The 22,594-nt window shown below is 50.2% G+C and overlaps 1 protein-coding gene across 1 annotated transcript in view; it reads left to right on the top strand.

Moving 5' to 3' along the window:
• GRAP2 (GRB2 related adaptor protein 2) overlaps window positions 1-21,235 on the top strand; it is a 46,143-nt gene extending 24,908 nt beyond the window's left edge. Inside the window, exons 3-9 of the mRNA XM_065401073.1 lie at window positions 1,833-1,935; window positions 4,824-4,915; window positions 13,636-13,755; window positions 15,018-15,186; window positions 17,184-17,318; window positions 18,845-18,964; window positions 19,415-21,235. Coding sequence (XP_065257145.1) covers window positions 1,858-1,935; window positions 4,824-4,915; window positions 13,636-13,755; window positions 15,018-15,186; window positions 17,184-17,318; window positions 18,845-18,964; window positions 19,415-19,594 — 894 coding nt within the window. The 5' untranslated portion in view covers window positions 1,833-1,857 and the 3' untranslated portion in view covers window positions 19,595-21,235. The remainder of the gene's footprint in view (window positions 1-1,832; window positions 1,936-4,823; window positions 4,916-13,635; window positions 13,756-15,017; window positions 15,187-17,183; window positions 17,319-18,844; window positions 18,965-19,414) is intronic.
• The last annotated feature ends 1,359 nt before the right edge of the window (window positions 21,236-22,594 follow it).

Raw genomic sequence — 22,594 nt, 5'->3', positions numbered from 1 at the left:
TGCCTTTGCCTGGTGACAGTGCGATCTACTAATCTATCCCCTGTTCCCTGTAGTCGTAACTCCTGTCTGTTTCTATTTTCCCTTATACTCCCCCTAGTGCCATCCTGTATCCTCCTGGGGCTGAGTATTGATGCTGTCTCCATCAACTCCTCCCCTCTCTCTATTGGACTAGCTGCCCTTCTTTTCTTCCTCTGCCTCCCACCATCAGTTACCACCTGCTGCGTCCCCTCCTCATTATCCAAACACCCAAACCTGTTCCTGAGTTCTATTTCCCCCTCACTAGCCCTCCTTTTCCTTGGCCTGCTTCTCACGGTCACATGCTTCCACTGCTCTTGTTCTCCCCCCGACATTCCCCCCTCACAGACCATAGCCCCTGCTTCCACCTGCACCCCTGAGCCTTCAATAAACCAAAGTTTCTCTAGAGAAACTGTTGGTGAGGTTTTTTTCTGAGGTCCTCTGGATAATAGCTTTTCAGGTAAAGCAAGTTGGAGAGGCTTCCCTGCATGTATAGACTGGGTGCCTTGGGGGAGTGAAGATGGGCTATGGAGCCTTTAACTTCCAGGTCATGATTGCAGTCCAGCCCGGGTTAGAAGTGCTGAAAGTTATTCCCATATGAGAGCTGTTTGGTGGCCTTTGTGAATGCACTTCCAGGATTATCTCCCACTGGTTTCTGGCAGGACATGTACCTACCTCACAAAAAACACCAATGCAATTGACACTAATTGAGCCACTTCCTACTCTGCCATTGGCAGCCTCAGCAGACAGGTCAGAGATTCAGTGAGCCATGGGAACTGAGCATTCCTTTTGATCCTAAAAATGGTCCTTCCAGCACACATCTCAGTTACGTTAGCAAGAAGTGTTGATTAAGTGAAGCTTGCACCGCTACTTCCCATGCTACAAAAAGGAAGACTTTGGTTTGCAGGGCTGTTGATGATGGTGTGGTACCTTTCACCGCCACTAAACACAAGTAAGATGTGAATTCAGGCTCCAGAAATCTGGACTCTTTGGACACATATGTCGTACTCATGTGGCTTAAGCAGTAAGTACTACAATTTGGTTTTCTGCCACCTCCAAAACAGGGAGTACAACCTCTCTGTACACAAGTTCTTTCCCTCGCTGGAAATCAAGGCTATCCATGCCAAAAAGCCTTTGTAGAGGAAGGTCTTTCTTTCATTCTTCAACATGGTGTTCACCGTCCAAAAAATATTTTTTTTTATTGTAAGATCCTCCTTTTGCCCATCGTTTGTATCTCTCACAAGGATAATAAGTAGGCCACTGTGGAGGATGAGTGCCTTCTTCTGCTGGGTGAGGGGGTCACTTACATCACAGGAAATAGCTAACAGAACAACGCTGTTATCACTTACACTGAGGTCATCCCTATTATCAGCCTGCTTGGGCGTGGGGTGCACATTTTCATCATTAGATTATTGGGTGGAGACAATGGCCTGTGGGAAACAGCGTCTGCATTGGTATGTTTTGAGCCCTCTTGATGAAAAGTGAACCACTAATCTGAATCTAGTTCCGATGCCCATCAGCCATGCCAGTTAATGGGATCGTTCCCAGCTGGTAACTTCATTCAATCCAATAATGGTTTGTGGGCCTGAACAAGAGATCACAACATTGGATACAGGCCAACTGCCCCTAGCAAGGGACTGTTACAGATTAACCAACAGGCTGGTCTCAATGCCCCTGGTACCCTGAGTGAGAAGAGATCACAGCACCAATGAATAGTTCACAGTGTCCTGAGCAAGAGGAGATAACAACCCCTTCTATGAGCTAGATTCAGAGGTCACAGCTCCTCCCAGACACTGACATACTTGTATCTCTTCCAGCTTTGCCCTGTCACCAAGGCACAGTATGGAAGCCATTGCCAAATTTGATTTCAATGCTTCTGGAGAGGATGAACTGAGTTTCCGTACCGGGGACATTCTGAAGGTAAGTGCAGCCCGAGGCCCCACCAAAGGAGGACTGTTTAACCATGTGACTCCTGCCAGATCCCACTGCACCAGTGCCTCCCTCCATAACATAGGCCATCCTAGATGTTCACAGACTGTGGTCCAGATGCCACTAGTGTTCCATGGAGGGCTTGCTGGAGGTTCATGGAGAACTGGCTAGTCACACAGTGCTTGCCATCCTCCTTATTTCCAGCTGTTAGATTGCCATAAAAGATGGCTAAAGTACATTAAGTGACTTTCCTGATATTACTGTTCCCTTTAAGGAATTACTGTAGTTGCCACAGGGATATTATATAATTGCTAATGGAGGGGAAGTATCCACAAGATAATTTCTGTATGAAAAAGTATGAAAAATTTTGAGAACCCCTGAGCTAGTATAATACACAACACCCCCTTCGGAAATGAAGAAGCAGAGGAATGCTAGAGCGGGAGTGGAAGAAGTGGCAGGCAAACGTCAGACATATAGAATGTGAAACACAGACTATTTAATCTTTGTGTTTGTTATGGTAGAATTGTTCTTGTTATCAGCAATGAGGATGAATCCACACAACCCCACATAATATTTTTTACCCAATTCCTCAAACACCGTGCATCATAGTCACTCTGCTACAGCTGAAGATGCCTGAACATGACTCACATTGGCACTCATTGACTATACCCCTTAACTGGCCAAAAGGAGCATTGTTGAGTAATGATGGCCCGGGCACCTCTGTCTTAGCCTGCAGCACCCCCTGCTATTCCAATTAATTATAATCTATGAATTCTCCCCTCTCAGCTTTCCTTAGGTCCAGACCCCCATTTTTCACTTTACCCTCCCTGCCATCTGTTCTTGGGACTTAGGGCAAACGTGGCTCAATCCAAAACCCACCAAGGTCAAAGAGGGGGATCTTTCCAGAGTGACATGAGAGGTGCTATGGACAAATCCCTCTTCTCCGCTTTAGGATGGTTGAGCACTTGCCCTACACAGCACTCCTGATGCTTCCTCAGCTCAAACTCCGTCCCCATGCCCCTGCTGCCTCCACCTCTGCACTGGGTTGATTGTATCTCTCTACTCACTTGTTTATTGTCACTGGGAATTCACAACGAGAAAGCCAGAGATTGTCCTCTCATTAGATCTCTTTCTCTTTGAGGCAACGCAACTCCCTAGCAGCCAAGAGTCAAAGATCTGACAAATCGAAGTGTGTAACATCACACGCACGCACACACACACATACCCCCAGCTGTCCTCCCTACCCGGTCTGTGCAACCTGCTGGGGTTTATCTTAACTGATTGGTGAAGGAGATAAGGTCAACAGTATTGATGTGGAGATTAAATGAACAGGAAGTGTGAGGCCCTGAACCAGCAGCGACAGGAGGAAATCCACCTCCCCACCACCCCTGCTGTGAGAGACTGACACAGGGGGCCTGCCCTCTGCGCACCAAGAGCTTGCAGGTGGATTGCGCCGGAAACCTAGCTGCTAGCAGAGCAGTCTCCAGGCAGGAGGGGAGAAAGGGTTGCTGATATGCAGTCATACCCTGTGTAGGCGTTGAGCCATAGAGGAGAAAAGAGTTGTATCCCATTTGGTTTGCTTGGAGCAGCACAAAGGGACCTCAAATCAGGCCCTCTGTACAGGGGAATCAACTGGCAATAAGCCGGGGAATCCTCAGCTACCCATTCAGAAATCCTCAGCTGCCCATTCCCTCCCTGTGCATGGGTGTAAGGGCTACACAAGGGGCAAGGTAGTGGAGAATGAGTCCCAGAGGTCTCAGTACTGTCAACCCCGAATGTTTAAAAACAAGGCTTAACCCTTTTTTTATAATTACATATTTTGGAAACTTTTTTTTTTTTGCCTTCTGTTTCCTGAGCCCCTAGGGGTCATACTTCAAGCTTTTCAACCATAAGGGCTAGAAACTTCCTTTTAAAAAAAATGAAAGCTGAGATTCTCATGGATTCACTTGCCTCCTGGAACTGGAATTTTAAAAAAAACCACCATATACCACAAAGCTTGCAATAAAATCATAGCCGCTGGCAACACAGGTAGCTATATGCCACCTGTTCCCTCACCTCCGTCTTCGGGCCATGTCAGGGGCACAATGGGGTAGAGGCAGAGCATAATTCAGTCCAGCAATCCTTGATCAGTGGAATGACCCTAGTAGCGATAGTAGGCGTAGCCCTGAGGCTACTCCAATTTGCATTACTGCTGAGGCTGGCCCCCTGCAACCTCCAGGATCTAGGGAGGCAGAAAACTAGCTTTGAACCAACTTTGCCTCCTCCCTTCAACTGGCCTGGTGTGAGCTCTGCACAGCTGAAGATTCAGCCCCCTAATTCTAGCACATGCAATGATACCCAGTAACACACACACAATCACAAACACACACATTCCTACATAGCAGAGTTCTTCAGAGCTTTTTCATCTCTTGTCAAATTGGGACACGCCAGGGCAAGCTATTAAAAACAACACAAAGAACTCCTTAAACCCCCACTAAGTCCTTCATAGCGAACTCCTCCATAACGAAGGCATTAGAGCTGTGCAGCGTACATTTCCCAGCCTCCTGGACATTTATCCAGGAATACAGATAAAACTAAGAAGCAGTCCCTCTAATTCCTCCATATCTTCCTCATTGCTTTATTTGCACTGAACTGGCTTTCAGCTACCAGCCCTGCTGCAGTGTGTGTATGTGGAGGGAAGAAAACGGGGGTGCCATGGGATTCCAGGGCTCTCAGCACCAGCAAACCCAATCTAGTCTGCTTTTATCCTTCCAAATAATTCCAAACTCTTTTTCTTTCTTTTGCCAGTAACTTCTCCTTCTGGTTACCTTGCCTTTCCCAAGGAGGTTCGTTCATTCATTCATTTATTCATTCATTCTTTCATTCTGTCTCTGCCGCAGATTTTAAGCTCCCAGGAAGAGTGGTACAGGGCTGAGCTGAGAAGTCACGAAGGATATGTCCCCAAGAACTTCATAGATATTCACATTCCCACGTAAGTACAACTGGGATCAGGTGCATTTCCCTTGAAAATTTCAGGGAGTTTTGTCGTGTGTGTAAGTCTACACTTATGACAGCATGTACAGACACTGCACACCCAGCTAGCACAGGGATAAACAGCAATGTAGAGGGTGAGACATGGCTTTGGTGAGGAGAGGAGAGTGTCCTACACGCCTGAACCTCCAGGGTGTATACCCTACATGGGCTCTCTACATAGGGTTACCATATTTCAAGTCCCTCAAATAGAGAATACTGCCAGGATCTAGGGTGGGGTACAGCTGCCACCGCTCTCCAGCCATCCTGCTATAAAGGCAGCGCCACCACCACCACCAGCACAAAAGTAAGGGTGGCAATACCATATTATGCCACCCTCACTTCTGCGCTGCCGCTGGCAGCGGCACTGCCTTCAGAGTTGGGCACCCAGCCAGCAGCTGCCGCTCTCTGGCTGCCTAGCTCAAAATCACAGACATTTGTTCAGATTTCAAAAATTTGCCTGGGCAGAGACTAGAGAACCAAAAAAGAGGTCCTATCCCGGAAAACCTGGACGTATGGTAACCCTATCTCTACATGCCCAAGCAGTGCCTCCCATATCTACACTGCTGTTTTTTACCAGTGTAGTGTCCTGTTGCCTCCCTCGTGCCAAAGCCTTTCCCATAGGACATAAGAACAGCCATACCAGACCAATGGTCCATCTAGCCCATTGTCCTATCTTCCAACAGTGGCCAATGCCAGGTACTTCAGAGGGAATGAACAGAACAGGCAACCATTGAATGATTCATCCCGTCATCCACTCCCAGCTTCTGGCAAACAGAGGCTAGGAACACTCAGAGCATAGTGTTGCATCCCTGCCCATCCTGGCTAAAGCCATTGATGGACCTATCCTCCATGAACTTATCTAGTTCTTTTTTGAACCCTGTTATAGTTTTGGCCTTCACAGCATCCCCTGACAGAGTTCCATAGATTCACTGTGCACATAGGCACCAACTTCTCCTGACGCCAGTGGGAGCTCGCACACCCCCACCCCCAGACCTGCCCCACCCCCATTCCAACCCCTTTCCCAAAGTCCCTGCCCCTATTGGACTCCTTCCCCAAATCCCCGCCCCGGCCCCGCCTCCTCCCCTGAGCATGTTGTATTCCTGCTCCTCCCCTTCCCTCCCACAGCTTGTTACGCCGCGAAACAGCTGTTTTGCGGCAGCAAGCGCTGGGAGGAGAAGCAAGGACTGCGCGCTCAGGGGAGGAGGCGGAGGCAGAGGTGAGGTGGGGTTGGGCGGGGAGCTTGGCTGCCCGTGGGTGCAGAGCACCCACCAATTTTTCCCCGTGGGTGCTCCAGCCCCGGAGCACCCACGGAGTCGGCACCTATGACTGTGCATTTTGTGAAGTACTTCCTTTTGTTTGTTTTAAACCTGCTGCCTATTAATTTCACTAGATAACCCCTAGTTTTTGTATTATGTGAAGGAGTAAACAACATTTCTTTATTCACTTTCTCCTCACCAGTCAAGATTTCATAGATCTCTGTCATATCCCCCCTTAGCAGTCTCTTTTCCAAGCTGAAAAGTCAGTCTTTTTCATATCTCCTTATATGGAAGCTGTTCCATACCCTTAATTATTTTTGTTGCCCTTCTCTGTACCTTTTCCAATTCCAATATATCTTTTTTGAGATGGAGCAACCAAAAATGCATGCAATATTCAAGGTGAGGGTGTACCATGGATTTATATAGAGGCAATATGATATTTTCTGTCTTGTTATCTATCCCTTTCCTAATGGTTCCCAACATTCTGTTAGCCTTTTTGTCTGCCGCTGCACATTGAGCGGATGTTTTCAGAGAACTATCCACAATGACTCCAAGATCTCTTTCTTGATTGGTAACAGCTAATTTAGATCCATCATTTTGTATGAATAGTTGGGATTATGTTTTCCAATGTGCATTACTTTGCATTTATCAACATTGAATTTCATCTGCCATTTTGTTGCCCAGTCACCCAGTCCCTGTTTCCTTCCCCCTTGCTGGAGCCTTTCACTGCAGTGTGCACCTACACACTGCAGTGACAAGTGGTGTAGGTGTGGACTGCTTTTCATGTGGCATGCAATTACCCTTGTAGTGCCTGTACTCTACATGCTGCCATAAGTATAGAGATAGCCTGTGTGTGTTTGGTCAGCACTTCCTCTCTCATGCTTTCTTAGAGCATGGTACAGTTTAATGCAGACAGGGGCTGTGGCAAAACTCCACACGCCAGCCTGTCAATGCACATTAGTCCTGCCCTGTAGCCAGGGCCGGTGCAAGGATATTTTGCGCCCTAGGCGAAACTTCCACCTTGCGCCCTCCCTCCCCCAAATAAATCACATACATTATACACAATACACGGTCACAAAGTAACATGTTATAATTTAGAATTTATGTTTCCGCGCTTTAAGTTTAGCAAATTTAGAAACAAGTTCCTCCAAGTCAATGCTGTGAGCAATGTCATGTTCCAGGGCTGCCCAGAGGATTCAGGGGGCCTGGGGCAAAGCAATTTCGGGGGCCCCTTCCATCAAAAAAAGTTGCAATACTATAGTAACGTATTTGGAAATGTAAAAAATAACTGGTTAAATACATTCAAAAATTAATTTGTAATAATTTGAAAATACACTAAATACATTATTTAAAAACATTAAAAGCTGTAATGGTATGTATACATTTGCAATTACATAATGGGCTGTTGCTGGGTGATGGTGATGGTTGGTGCCAATGGGCTGTCGCTGCCTGGGGGTGGTGTTGCTGTTGCCCAGGGCTGGGTGGGGAGCTGGGCTCTGGGTTCAGGGGTGCCCGGCTCACAGGGGCTGGGCTCAGGGATGTGGGGAGATGGGGTCAGGGGGGTGTCTGGCTCAGAGGGGCTGGGCTCGGATCTGGGGGTCAGGGCTGTGGGGAGGATGGGGTCAGGGGGGTTCCAGCTCAGAGGGGCTGGGCTCGGAGCTTGGGGGGGATGGGGTCGGGGGGTGCCCGGCTCAGAGGGGCTGGGCTCGGAGCTGGGGGTCAGGGCTGTCGGGGGGGTTCCAGCTCAGAAGGGCTGGGCTCGGAGCTGGGGGTCAGGGCTGTGGGGGATGGGGTCGGGGGGGTGCCCCTTACCATGCCGCTTACCCCCTCTCCCAGGAGCCTCCGACATACTCGTGGGGCAGGGGGAGCCTCCGACATACTCATGGGGGCCCCTACAGGGCCCGGGGCCTGGGGCAAATTGCCCCACTTGCCCCCCCCCCCCCCGGGCGGCTCTGAACTCAGATACCGGGCATGACAGAGGCTGGAGCAGGGAGAGGGGGTCACTGGAGCAGCTCAGCTGTGCAGGCTGCCATCCTCTCCAGCCACCCACACACAAGGGGAGCAGGAGCAGGGACCAGCCAAGGACCAAGGGGGCAGGAGCACAGGCGCCTGAGGCCGAGCTGTGGGGAAGCGCTTACCTTGTCCAAGGCACAGGAGTCGGGGTCCTCTTTCTTCCTCCGCTCCACCAGACCGCCGCCTGAGGCTCTTTTCTTCTCCGTTCCCCCCCGCTGAGGCTGACCGTGGAGGCTGAGCCAGGAGGCAGCCGCCCCTTTCCTCCAGAAGCCCTGCTGTCGTGCCTGTCGCCGGGCTTGTGCCACGTGCGCTAAGCAGAGCTGTGGAGCTCTGCCCAGCCGCTGGCGCCCCCGCCGGCAATGAGAAGAATCGCATGGGATGGAGCGGCAGCTGCGCTGGGAGGGAGAGGGAGTCTGAGCCGCCAGCAGGCAGCCCAGGGGTTCCCCTGTGTCCGCGCGCCGCCGGCAGCCCAGGGGTTCCCCTGTGTCCGCGTGCACCGCTGGCGCGCGGACACGGGAACCCCTGGGCTGCCTGCTGGCGGCTCAGACTCCCTCTCCCTCCCAGCGCAGCTGCCGCTGGAACGATGTAAAAAAAAATTGGGGGTGCCGCTTTTTGGCGCCCCCAAATCTTGGCACCTTAGGCAACCACCTACTTGGCCTAATGGTAGCACCGGCCCTGCCTGTAGCACCCCCTGCTGTTTTAGTCCTGACAGCCCCAAAACTCTTGTCACTCTCAAGTGATTCCCTTGTTACTGTTGCTAGGATGTGGTAGGAGCTACATCAGAGGTGGGCAAAGTACGGCCTGCAGGCCACATCCAGCCCACGGGACCGTCCTGCCCAGTCCCTGAGCTCCCAGCCGGGGAGGCTAGCCCCCAGCCCCTCCCCCGCTGTTCCCCCTGCCCCACAGCCTCAGCTCACTGTGCCGCCGGGCAGCTCAGCACTGGCGCACCCCCCGTGGGGGGGGGGGGCAGGGGAGAGCAGGGAGGGAGGTTCACCCGCAGCCTCAAGGGAGCAGGCGGGAGGTGCGGGCGACAGGAGTGCAGCGAGCACAGGCCGGAGGAGGGATGGGGGGAGGTATAGCTCAGTGGTTTGAGCATTGGCCTGCTAAACCCAGAGTTGTGAGTTCAATCCTTGTGGGGGCCATTTAGGGATCTGGGGCAAAAAATCTGTCTGGGGATTGGTCCTGCTTTGAGCAGGGGGTTGGACTAGATGACCTCCTGAGGTCCCTTCCAACCCTGATATTCTATGATTCTATGACTCAGGAGGAGCACCGGGCGGCCGCGCAGCCGACCGGAGAGAAGCGGCGCTTTGAAGGGGAAACCGCTGCTTCTCTTCAGTTGTGCAGCTGCCCTTGCTCCTCCTGAGTCCTCCGGCCATGTTCGCAGGGCCACATTCCGAAAGGGGCTGGGGGCGGGTTGGATAGGGGGTGGGGTGTCAGGGGGCGGGAGGGGGGTTGGATAGGGGTGGGGTCCCGGGGGGCAGTTAGGGGCAGGAGGTCCCAGGAGGGGGCAGTCAGGGGACTGGGAGCAGGGGGGTTGGATGGGTTGGGAGTCCTGAGGGGGACAGTCAGGGGGCGGGAAAGTGGGAGGGGGTGGATAGGGGGCGGGGGGCAGGCTGTTTGGGGAGGCACAGCCTTCCCTACCTGGCCCTCCATACAGTTTCGCAACCCCAATGTGGCCCTCGGGCCAAAAAGTTTACCCACCCCTGAGCTACATCTTGCTGTTCTTGGACAGAAGGAGAGTTGTTAATGATATGGGGTCTTGACAGTGACAAAGGCCAGGTAGAAGAGGAAGACTAGGGGCTTTCTCTCTCTAAACAGGGTATAGAAAGGTAAAAGCCCTCCCTCTAAGCCAGGGGCGGGCAAACTTTTTGGCCTGAGGACTGCATCGGGTTTTGTAAATTGTATGGAGGGCTGGTTAGGGGAGGAGGTCATAGCCTGGCCCCCACCTCCTATCTCCCCCCCCCGGACTCCTGCCCCATCCAACCCCCCCCCCCCGTTCCCTTATGGCCCCCCCGTGACCCCTGTCCCATTCCCCCCCGCCCCGCTCCCTGTCCCCTAACCGCCCCCGGACCCCCACCGCCCCATCCAACCCCTCCTCTCATTCCTGACAGCCCCCCCAGGACCCCTGCCCCATCCAACCACCCCTTCTTCCTGTCCCCTGACTGCCCCCTGGACCCCTGCCCCCATTCAACCCCCTATTCCCCCCCCCACTGCCCCAACCCCTATCCACACCCCCACCCCCTGACCACCACCCCAAATTCCCCTGCCCTCTATCCAACCCCCCCTGCTCCCTTACCGCACTGCCTGGAGCACCGGTGGCTGGCGGCATAACAGCCACGCTGCCCAGCTGGAGCCGGGTCATGCCACTGCCGCCGCCACCACGCAGCACAGACACCGGGTCAGGCCGGGCTCTGCAGCTGCGCTGCCCCAGGAGCTCACAGCCCCACCCGGCGGCGGAGCAAGCAAGCTGAGGCTGTGGGGGAGGGGGGACAGCAGCGGAGGGGCCGGGGGCGAGCCTCCTGGGCCAGGAGCTCGGGGGCACGGCAGGACGGTCCCGCAGGCCAGATGTGGCCCGCCGCGGGCCATAGTTTGCCCACCCCTGCTCTAAGCCCTGTTGTTAATACCCAGCCCCCACATATGTGAGTTTCATTCTATCCACTAGAGGTCAGTGTGATGCTACATGAAAAGCAATGTCTATTGTCTAAACCTTGATTGTCAGTGATGATAGACCAGGCACATGTCATCCCCGCCTTGTCAACTCTTCCTGCTCCTTTGAAGACCCCTGCTTGCTCTAGATCACTGAGAGAGAGGTCTTTCCCACATTGCTCTCCACTGTGATTCATAGTATGTCAGGGTTGGAAGGGACCTCAGGAGGTCATCTAGTCCAACCTGCTGCTCAAGGCAGGACTAATCCCCAGACAGATTTTTACCCCAGTTCCCTAAATGACCCCCTCAAGGATTGAACTCACAACCCTGGCTTTAGCAGGCCAATGCTCAAACCACTGATGCTGCAGCAAATTGAAGAGGAGCAGGATGGAGAGGACTGCAGTTTGAGGAAGGATTTCTGTGAATCTAAATGCATAGCAAAATGCACTAGCCTGACATGCTAAATACTACTGTGCAACGGATTTACAATCCTTCTCTTTAGATTCACAGAAATCCTCCCTGAAGCTACAGGCCCCTCATCCCTCCTTCTTCCAAAGTGCTGCAGCAGCATTGCAGGAGAGAGGATGCTGGGGGCTTTTCCCTACACTGCCAAGTATATTGCCAACTAAGATTTTTTTTATTATTATTATTTGCAGGGCCGGCTTTAAGCCGATTCACCCAATTCCTCGGAATCGGGCCCCGCGCCTAAGAGGGCCCTGCTCCGGGGGTCTTCGGCAGCATTTCGGCAGCGGGGGGTTCTTCGGTGCCCCCCGCCACGAAGTGCCGCTGAAGACCCGGACCGCCACCGGATATTGGAATCGGGCCCCGTGGGTCATAAAGCCGGCCCTGATTATTTGCATATTATTACCTTGGGGCAGATGTTAGAAGAGCTGCTCCCATAGGTACTGGAGGGATTGTTCTCTCTGGGAATGCCTGTGTGCCACTGCCCCCTGTTGGATGGAATTTAGAAGACCTGCAGTATTGCCAGTCTCAAGAGAAAAATCACGAGTCAGATCCCTCCAAAAATCATGAGATTGGCCCAAAAGTTGTGTGTTTTGGTCTGTCTTTGATTTCTGAACTCCCCCTGCCCATCCCCAGGGTGTGTGAGACAATTAATGTTGCCCATGCTCCCAAATGGATTAGATAAGGTGATTTTGGCCCTGCTGCAGGAGCTCTCACCTCCATATTTAAATTAAATTAAATTAATGGAGATATCCTATCTCCTAGAACTGGAAGGGACCTTGAAAGGTCATCAAGTCCAGCCCCTGCCTTCACTAGCAGGACCAAGTACTGATTTTGCCCCAGATCCCTAAGTGGCCCCCTTAAGGATTGAACTCACAACCCTGGGTTGAGCAGGCCAATGCGCAAACCACTGAGCTATCCCTGCCAAGCAATTCCACCCCCACCCCCATCAATTCAGATCTCCTCTGTTCAGCCCCTCCAGACCCACACCTTGTCAGTTCAGCCCCCCAGCCTCACTTCTTCTCCTCTTGGTGTTCTTCGCCCCCTTCTCCCAGGTCTGGGAGTCTGCCGCAGGGTTGTCGCTCCCCTATGCCTTTTCTGCTGTTACCAGGCTGGCGGTGGCAGGGGAAACGGGGGAGGAGCAGAAGCGCTATCCTGTGCCAGTTGCTTACAGGAGGGCTGGGAAGAGGAAGGAGTGGCACCATCCGGAACTGCTGGGGGCTTCTGCTCAGGGCCGGCTCCAGCGTTTTTGCCGCCCCAAGCAGCGGGGGGGAAAAAAGGCGCGATCGGCGGCACTTTTGCGGCAGTTCTACCCCGCTGCTTCATTCTTCGGTGGCAGGTCCTTCTCTCCGAGAGGGACTGAGGGACCCGCCGCCAAATTGCCACCGAAGAGCCGGACGTGCCGCCCCTTTCCGTTGGCCGCCCCAAGCACCTGCTTGCTGCGCTGGTGCCTGGAGCCGGCCCTGCTTCTGCTCCCTCCTCTCCCCTCCCCTCCTGTGAGAATGGCTTCATATTGCTATGGGGTGGGGGGTAGCTCTTCCTGTAGTAGCTTTGATTGCTTGCTCAGTACCAGGAGGCAGGCAAGTGGGGCAGGCAGCCAGTTGGAGGGCTTAAATTCATGCAACGTCGTTGCCAGACTGGCTCCTCCAGCCCCAGACAAAATTATGTCGCTGGTGGAAAAAATCCTGAGAATTGGTGATACTGTATGTATGTCATTATGTGTGAATTCCATCTACTGGTTGAGCTGTGGGACTTGCTCTGTTAGCTCAACAAGCAAATACAGGCCTGTATTTTTGGTGCCAAAGTTCTCTCCTTCCATGCTGCATGTACAGGGTTTGCTGAGGTGCCCCCAGGGTGTTACGCTAACAGCTTTTCCCTGGCACACTTGGAGCAGTGGAATCAGCCCGTTCATTATGCATCTCACATAAGAATTACGTCTTCACTAACCTTTCCCTCTCACACACACAGAGTATGTAATAGCTGGGCTGAAACATTTCCACTTTGATCCTTTTCTGAGCAGCAGCAGCTCCTCATTTTGAAAGTTGTTCAGGCTGGACACTGGAAAGGGGAAGGGGGAAGGAAGTTGGTCTTCATAAAGGGCCATTTTCTCCATCTCTGTTTCTATACACCATACTTCGAGAACATGCATTGTTAGCAGGAGACAATCCTACCTAACCCTCTAGTCCCTTTCCCTTCTCCTTCCCCTACCTCTGCTCATTCCGAACCCTCCTCTCAACTCTTCCCTTCTTTTTCTCTAATCCATTTCCTTATTCACACGCATGTGATTTATTCCCCTTGACAGCTGGTTTAATGAAGGGATATCCCGCCATGAGGCAGAGAACTTACTCATGAGCAAGGAAGTCGGCTCTTTCATCATCCGAGCCAGCCAGAACTCCCCTGGTGACTTCTCCATCTCTGTCAGGTACCTGATACTTACAGTATCTTTCTGCTGTTTCTGGTTAATGCTGCTGTCCCTAGCCTCCCCTTGACAGGATGGTAGTGCCTTGGGAAGCTTGCATGGTGCCAGTCAATGGGAACAAGTGCGGCATCTGCTTCTCGGATGTTTCTTTTTCCATTAAAGTGACACAGCAAATACCCCATCCCAAAATCACAACCCCAGCTGTCCTGCTCCTTCTGAAGCAGAGCAGAGCGCATTCTGTGGGCCATCTCCCACCATGCAAAACGTGTGCCTTTCAGGTATGGTTTTTTTTTTGTTTTTTTTTGTTTTTTTTGTTTTTGCCTAATGGCTTTAGTTACTGGCCAAGAATGCTGTTTAATATCCATTAGGAGGTGACTTGCACCATTAATTTATTTCACATAGGCCACTGAGCAGCCACCAGACGGGAATGGCTTTCAATCGCTGTTGACCAAATTGCACAGGAACCAGCAGCTTAACAATTATGATAATAAAAATCCTTAGCATTTATGTAGCACTTTGAATACTGAAATGCTGTATGAACATTGACTAATAAATCAAAAAGACTCCATTTCCCAGCCCCCTGGGCCTCTTACTCCCTATGCTTGTTTCCCTTTTCAGCCACTTATTCTAGTCCAGCCATTCTCAGCCTTTGTTTCAAACCCAACACTGCCCCCTCCTGCGTGAACCCAGCATGGCCCTGCATGGCACTGGGACTGCAGACGGTTCTTCAGAGGGAATCCGTTGTTCCATTGGGTGCTGGTGGACGTTATGCAACAAGTATGAAGGGGTAAATCTCAGTCCTTCGCCCCATCTTGTCTAGGGATTAACCTGAGGAAAAATACCTCAGGTAAGGTTATAATCTGGTGGCGCTCTTTGCTTAGAGCCAACACAGGTCCACTTGTTAACGGGCACCGTGCTGCTGCCTTACCCTCTTTTAAATAAGGTGCAGAATGAAGCTTCTAACCATTTGTGGTCATAAAAGATCCCATGACCCTTATTTTGAAAGTAAAGGTCTGAGCCCCAGTGCCCTGTACTGATTCTCCCATTTGGCCATGCATCCTCAAGGCAGCTGCATTTTTCTGGTTGGTGAGTGATTCCTTTACATACAGGGTTACGTTCAGATCCAGTGTATCCAGGTGCAATGCCACTGACTTCACTTTCCACAAGTCCAAATTTGGTCCAGAGTCTGCAAAGGGCTTTTGGATTAAAGGTATTTGAGGAAAGTAAAATTATCATCTGATGTTCATTTCTCCCCTTGATCACAGGCATGAGGATGATGTCCAGCACTTCAGGGTGATGAGGGATACAAAGGGCAACTACTACTTATGGACAGAGAAATTCCAGTCACTAAACAAATTGGTGGAGTACTATAAGACCTCCTCTATCTCCAGACAGAAGCTGATATTCCTGAGAGATGGGAGCCAAGAAGAGAAGGTATGCCCAGGGTTCTCAAACCATCCCTGAAAAACACAAGTGGAGAAAGCCATCTCATGGGATGAATTTAGTGCTAGAATGTTGCCTCTGGAGACCTTCAGTAGAATCCCAGTCAGGTCTCTAGACTGGAGGGCCTCTCAGCCTAGATTTTTGATTGATTGCATCATAAACACATTATGTAACTTAATGAGATTCGCTGTCTCCATTTACGACAAGCTGAAGTCTGCAGCAGGGAATGCTGCAAATCAGGACTGAGAGGCTTTGCCAGAGCTGTGTAGGGGCCCAAGGACTGGAACTGCAGGACATGCTGCAGGTCAGGATTGAGGTGCATCAGCATGAATAAGGGGAGCCAGGTCTAGCTTTAGGTAGGGGTGGTACAGAATAGCTGCAGGAACACTGATGTGTTTAGGGGCTCAGGGATAGAACAGGAAGGGGATCACAGGGCAAACTGAGTTTATTGGCAGAATTAAGAGAAAAAATTGAATTTGGTTTCTTTCCCTCCTTGAATGGACTTTGGGTGCTGTCACTGTTATAGCTGAAAGTTTGGCTGCATTGAGGAATTGCTTCTCTCTTATTAGTTACAGAACATAGCAGGGTATTGTGGAGGAATTGGGGACAGGATGTAGAAGGGGTGGCAAAAAAGGGGCATAAAGTTGTCCCAGAATTCCAGAGATGTGAGCACAGTTTGTGAGTTCAAGGAAGAAGCAGCAAAAGATGTTTGTGGAAGCAGGGAAATCCCTGTTCACCGAATGCCCATTTGGTGGTTCTGTGCCAGGAAAATGAGGGAATGACGCAGCACAGGCTGCCAGCCATTGCACACACAATGCTGAGAAAGAGAGAGAAAACACATGGTAACTACAGTAACTGAAGCACTGCTTAACCAGGAAGCGGACTCTGGCATTAAATTACCAGGATGTGTGGTTAGAGACAAGGCAGAAAATACATGACTTGTTCATTGTGGCAATAAAGTTTTATCAGCTCCATGTGGGACATTCTTTTCAGCTCCAAAAGGGCCATAGGGTTTTTCAATCTGATAAAGGGTTCTGTGTTGTTGACTCCTTCTAGACCACTTATCTGGCTTTTTTTTAAAGCATTACCTAGCTGTAAGGGAGGCTACATATAGGAGAGAGCTGACAGCAGAGGAAGTCTGCACAGGGCAGGAGATATTGTATTAGTAAAACAATCTGTTGAAGGTGGCTCAGAGCAGGGAGAGGGAGGAAGGGGGATGATATTTGTGCCAAGATGTAGACAGGTAAATGAAAGAATAGGGGAGGGGAGGTTGCAGCCAATGCTCCACTCCATGGTTGTGGTGATGAGGGTTTGTACAGCGCCTAGCACCATGGGGTCTTGGGCCACGACTGGGGCTCATAGGCACTACAGCAATGATAATAATAATTAATAAGTAGAGCCAGGTGCAGAGACAAATTAAGTCTGAGGCCAGAGTTTTCAAAAGAGCTCAGCCCTTGGGGTGCATGTTGGATGCTGAGCTCTACCGAAAATCGGGCGTCATTGTGGGTGCTGAGCCCTTGAAAGTCTGGGTCTGGGCAGTTAACCAAACACAAGGCCTCACAACCACTCTTATTTACAGTGGGTAAATAGGCCCCAGACATGCTCTTCTCTTTCTGTAAAATGCCTCAGCCACACATGATTGTTTACTGGAGGGAACATTGGGGCCCAACTCACCTTGTGTGTGTAGTGGGGGGACAAATGCAGGCTCCAAACCCATCCATGTATTTGGGCTCACAGCCCCAAATCCCCACTTGCACTTCTGAGGGGGAGTGGCTGTGGTGAAGAGACAAAATCCAGGATCCCAGATTTGTCAATTTGTTCAGAGGAGCAGGAGTCCTCCTTTGCATAGGCCCTAGGATTAGGGAGAGTAGTGGGAGGACAGAGATCTGGGGAGGGAAAGGGACAGAGTACTGATTGCCAGAATACCAGCAAGGGCATTGTGGGAAGCAGAACTGGCCCGACCTTTATCATTCCCCCCCCCCCCCCAGGAGAGGCGTGGTGGGAGCCTGGAACGGGGGGCACAGGAAGGACTCCGCCTGAGTGGAGCAGCTGGAGAAATCCGAGCATCAATGTCCAAGAGATATGCAGATCCCTCACCACCCCTGCAGCAGCAGCAGCAACAGGTATCACTGGGAAAGAGGAGTTAGCTGGGATGAGCCTGGGCTGCAGAACACGCTGGTCTCTGCTCACTAGGAGCCGGGCTGTTTACCTAATTGTTTAAGTGCATCGCCATGACTGCTTCTTCACATTGTGATGTAGCATCAATGTATAGTGTCAGCATGGTGACATCTGGTGGACTGAAATAAATATGTGAACTTCTATTTTGTCCTCTAATATCAGAGTTTAGGGGATGGACCTGCAAAAATCCTAACTCAACAGGCAAGTGACACTAACTGGAGGGCTGGGAACAGCAAACCCAGTCTTGCAAGAATGGCCAAGTATGGCAAAATGTTGAGCTTGGGACAAGACTGAAAGTCATATTGGGAGCACAGACCAACACTCACCCACACACCTATCTAGGAATGCCTCTGAAGTCTCTAGGACAAGCCCAACTGTGCAGCCCGTTTCTTTTGCTGTGTTGTGGTGATAAGATTCGGCACCATGGTGCATGTTGGGAATGGGAAATGAGTTGATTACCATTGGGAAAGTTTGGTTTCTTTGAGCACATTCCACATGCTCCCTGTTTCTGATGTGAGTCCTGGGTTCTCTCTTTCTCTGCTGGGAGCTCCCGGTGTGTCATCCTTCAGTCCTGGGGCTGGGCAGAGATGGTGAAGGTGCATGCAAAAAATGTTCTTATTGTAGGGATGGGAGGAAAGAGCAGTGCATGGTGCTGCCTCTACAATTGTTCCATATTAATTTGGGTGGGAAATGGCTACCATGGGGAGGAGGGGCTGCCTCCTGTCTGTAGCAAGAGATGCTGCAACAGTATTGGCCTCATCTGAGGAGAAGACTGGTCCCGCTAGGGGAAGAGATCCAAAACCAAGCCTCATAGGGCAAGAGAGTCCCAATAGAGGAGGGCCAAGGACACTCTGGGAGTGGCCAGTTCTATACCCCATCATTCAGGAGCAACGTTATATAAGAAGTGGACTGTTGGTAGAATAATACAACTTGTCACAAGATTGCAGCCTGGGCCCTTTGTGACAAATCTGTCCATGAGTCATATTTGATACAGAGCAGAAATACTTGTAAGAGAAAAGTATACCAAAAAAAAAAAAAGAATCCTGTGTCTCTGAGTTTGACTCACTCTGACACTTCCAGACAGGGACAATTGACATGCAAAGTGGGATCCAGTCACACTGACCTTTTAGGCTGACTAAGGTGCAGGCATGACCAAAGGGGCATTTGAAATGCTAGGTACTGAGAAAGGAAATTAGGAAGCTGTACCCAACTGCCCAGCTTGAGATTCTTGGTCCAAACCAAAGGGCACAGACTAAGGAGTCCTTTCCTGTTAGGTGTGTTGCTTGCAGCCCAATGAACACCTGGGAAACAAAGACCTAATAAATGGAGACAAGAAATTACTTGGAGGCATTAGGTGACATATGCACTGGCTGGATCCTGAAACCCTGGTCCCCAGTAACTGAATCCCCACCCCAGTCCAGTTGCACATCGGAGTATATTAATGGCTCTTCTCTTGCACCTCACTTTCTAGGACAGAGGTGGTGGGAGCCTGGACAGAAAGGATGGGCTTCATCGCCTCAGAGACCATGGAGAAGGGAGTGCAGCATCCATGTACCGGAGACAAACAGAACCATCATTTCAACAATCACAGGTAGGTGGTTTGCATTATGTGCCCCTGTCATCTACCTGATCCCTTCTCTCAAGGAAACCACTATAGAGGCTAGGAGGTTTACTATTCTCTGGGAGAGGTCAGGAGGAGGAACAGTGTATTATACCTGATGTGATGTTGCACATCCCTGTCACTTTAGAAGGAGTTTCCGCGGCGTGTGCTCCATTCCTGTATGCCCCAGCCACTTGAGTTCTACTTTGGGGAGTGAATATATTGAGAGGGATACTGGGGGTTCCTGACAACTTGAACCTACCCTCAGGTGTCTCTCTTATTCAGGCTCTACTTTCTGGGGTCCTGATGGCTCTTCCATTGAATTCCATACTGGTATCATGGTTTCATATCCCAGCGTTGCATTTTTTGCTCTTTTTCGTTCGTGTTGTGGGGGAGATTCATAAGAATTGTGTCTGACCTCTCCTGTCTCCTCCTCCTCAGCAAACACTATGGGTCCAAGCCCTGTATGACTTTGAGGCATTGGAGTGTGATGAGCTAGGATTCCGCAGTGGAGACATCGTAGAAGTCCTGGACAACTCTAACCCGTGTTGGTGGAAAGGGCGCCTGCGTGGCAAATTGGGTCTCTTCCCTTCCAACTATGTTACACCAGTGACCCGGTGATTCTGCAGCATTCCAAGATGCGTTGGGATGGAGCTGCTCTGGTGTGTCGGGGGCAGAGAGAGCATCTTCCATGCAACCAGAACATACCACGTTTTTATTACAATAATAATTTATTGGCAGCTGATCCATTGATTAGTTAATATTAAAGGGATCTCTGGAGAGCGGTGGGGGTTTTCTCTCCTTTTACACTCCAGTGTTAGAGGGAGCAAGAATCCTGGATCGTCCATGAGGTCTTGCTGGATCCTGCCTGCACTGCCATCATTTTGGCAAAATGTTGCTAACTCAGACTTTGCTAAATTAGATAAGTCACATGGGAACCCACCTCAAGCAAGCCAGGTTTCAGCTTGTAGGCAGCCCCACCTCCTCCAACATCTGAGCACCACCTTTTGGACCTTGCGACATGCCATCTAGCAGAGGAAGGGATGTGGTCCTGTAAACTGGTGTACAGAGCAATCCAATGTGGAACCAATATGTGGGGAGAGAGAGAAACCAAGTTCTTTGCAGCTTCTTATAGACCTGCCCTCATGCACTCCTGCCCATACCACATGTACTCCTGTCCACTGTCCAAGCTGCCTTCCAAGATATGCTGCACTTTCCATTAAACAGTCCTGTAAGGGGGCCTGGCTTTTCAACCAAACCAATAGTCACCAGCTGGAAATATGGTGGAAGTCACCAATAGTTTTGTTAAATTGAAATTTTTTTGGTGGTATGTTGCTGCCTAAAAATCTTCCTCCTATATTTTTGGGAATCTGGAATCCCTGTTTATATAACCTTGAGTTGCTGGTAACATGTATCATCCACCTCTGTGTATCTATGTGAACACATACACACACAAACGAATATACATACACACACTCTCCTGCAAAGGTATTTGATCATTGCGGGGACGGCAGAAGACAACCATATATGGTTGTGTAGCACCGTGCTGTCTTTAGAAATTGTCCCAATTTCACATCCCTGATTTTCCACCCACCCCTCTCATGGCCTGCAGCTTCCCCATGCCTAGCTTCTTTTTCACCTCTCCTGAGTATCCATCTCTCGGGTCTCTTGTTATGAATATTACTATAGTGCCAGAAGCAATCTCTAGCTAGCACTATTTTGATGCTAGATTCCAGGCAGGGCTACTACTCTACTTGTGGGAATGCAGTGAATAAAGTTGCAATCAAGAACAGTCTCCTCTATATACCTGTTTCCTTTGAACTAAATAAGGTAAATGCCCAACACATTGGAAACAAGATTGAAATTTTAAAAAAGGAGAGAGTTGTACAAATCACCAATTGTGACATAAATGAATTGCAAATACACATTTAAAATGATCAAAATCTTGAGCGAGAGCATTGAGTAACTGCTACTCATGCAAGTTGAAATTTAGCAAGCTGCCTGAATAAAATAGTTTCCTACCATGTTTAAGACCTCAGGAGTCAGCAAGGAAGTGCTGATTTCAGTTTATTTGGCATGAAAGAAAACACAAACCAGACCCATCAGTAAAAATGGACTTGATAAAGGATAAAACCAATGGGGAAAAAAGAAAAGAGGAGCCAGGCTGAATGCCATCTAATGACATGGCATAAATACCATTGTCACAAGATGTGCAACATTTGCTGTTCTTGAGTAGTAAGGAGCTTTTCTGGAATGCTTGAGGGAACTGGAACAAATGAAGTACAGTTTAAAAAATATAAATATAAAGAAGAATATTGCTTATAAAGGCAGGAATAGGTATTGAGAGCTTAACAGGAATTTGGTCAGGGGCATCATTTAGGTAGGGTTGGGAGATGGGGGAGGGAGAGTTGAAATGTGTGAGCAGTTACCATGCGTGAACAACTCAGACACCAGATCCAGAGACCAGCTCTGCTCTCTGAAACCTTTGGTGTTTGGAGCCCCATGGGCAACCTGAAGCCTCCACTCCCCAACCTACGCAGCCCAGCTGCAGGGACCCACCTGTCTGACTGCAGCTCTGCTCCAACCTCATCCGCTGCCACACTCCATTGCCACTGACTGGCCCCAGCACTTGGGGCCAGAAGCTGTGACTTGCAAATTTGAGGCCAGAAGTATTGGTTGCTAGGGAATCAATGAAGCAGATGATCTGACATGGATCTTCTGTCTCACGTGTGACAAGTGGAAAGTGCTCAGTTTAATGGATGTAGGCAGGACTCCTCTGTTGTGGGCATGGTGAGAGGGCTGGCTCAGGGTACCATGGCTGAGAGGAGCCCAGTCACCTCCACAAACAAAGCCAACATTTCCCCTGCAGATTATAGGGCATGACTGGTCCCAGCCCCCCTGTGCTGCACTGCAATGCTCCAGCCCAGTAGTGGATTGGGGGCTGATGTCTTCTACTATAGAGTGTCAGTTTTTCCAGGAAAAGGACAATGAGGTCTCTCCCCTCTGTGATGGGGACAGCCTAATTATGGATTTTTACATTTTATCCAAGAGTTTCGAGGGAACTAAGCAGTCCCTTGACCCCCACTGAAAGTTGCCCCCTCCCCTACTGAAATCTGAAATGAAGCCCCTGAATTTGGTTACCCAGGTTTAGAACAATGAGTTTCCGGAAACAGCGGGACAAGGTGGGTGAGGTAATATCTTTTATTGGACCAACTTCTGGTGGTGAGAGAGACAAGCTTTATCCAGTAAAAGATATTACTTCACTCACCTTGTACCTCTAATATCCTGGGACTGATATAGCTACAACACTGCAGGAAACAGAGGGACATGCTAAAATCTGTTGAGTGAAATTCAGCTGAGGTACAAATGGTTGCATTTCCGTTTTCCTCAATTACCTTGTGCTATATCTGGGCTGGCTTTGGTCCTGGTGGTTCTATATGGGCTAGATTCTGACACCCCTATGCAGAGTAATCCTTTCTCTTTGAGCAGTCCCCTTGAAAATCAATGGGACTGTTCATGGAGTGAGGTATCCTGTTCAATGGAAGGGTGTCAGAATCTAACCCTAAGTGACTCCACAGCTTCACAAGGTAGGGCCACCCAGAGGATTCAGGGGGCCTGGGG

Source organism: Emys orbicularis, chromosome 1 (assembly GCF_028017835.1).
Source record: "Emys orbicularis isolate rEmyOrb1 chromosome 1, rEmyOrb1.hap1, whole genome shotgun sequence".
NCBI classification, from domain to species: Eukaryota; Metazoa; Chordata; order Testudines; family Emydidae; genus Emys; species Emys orbicularis.
This window is presented reverse-complemented; position numbering and strand designations above follow the sequence as displayed.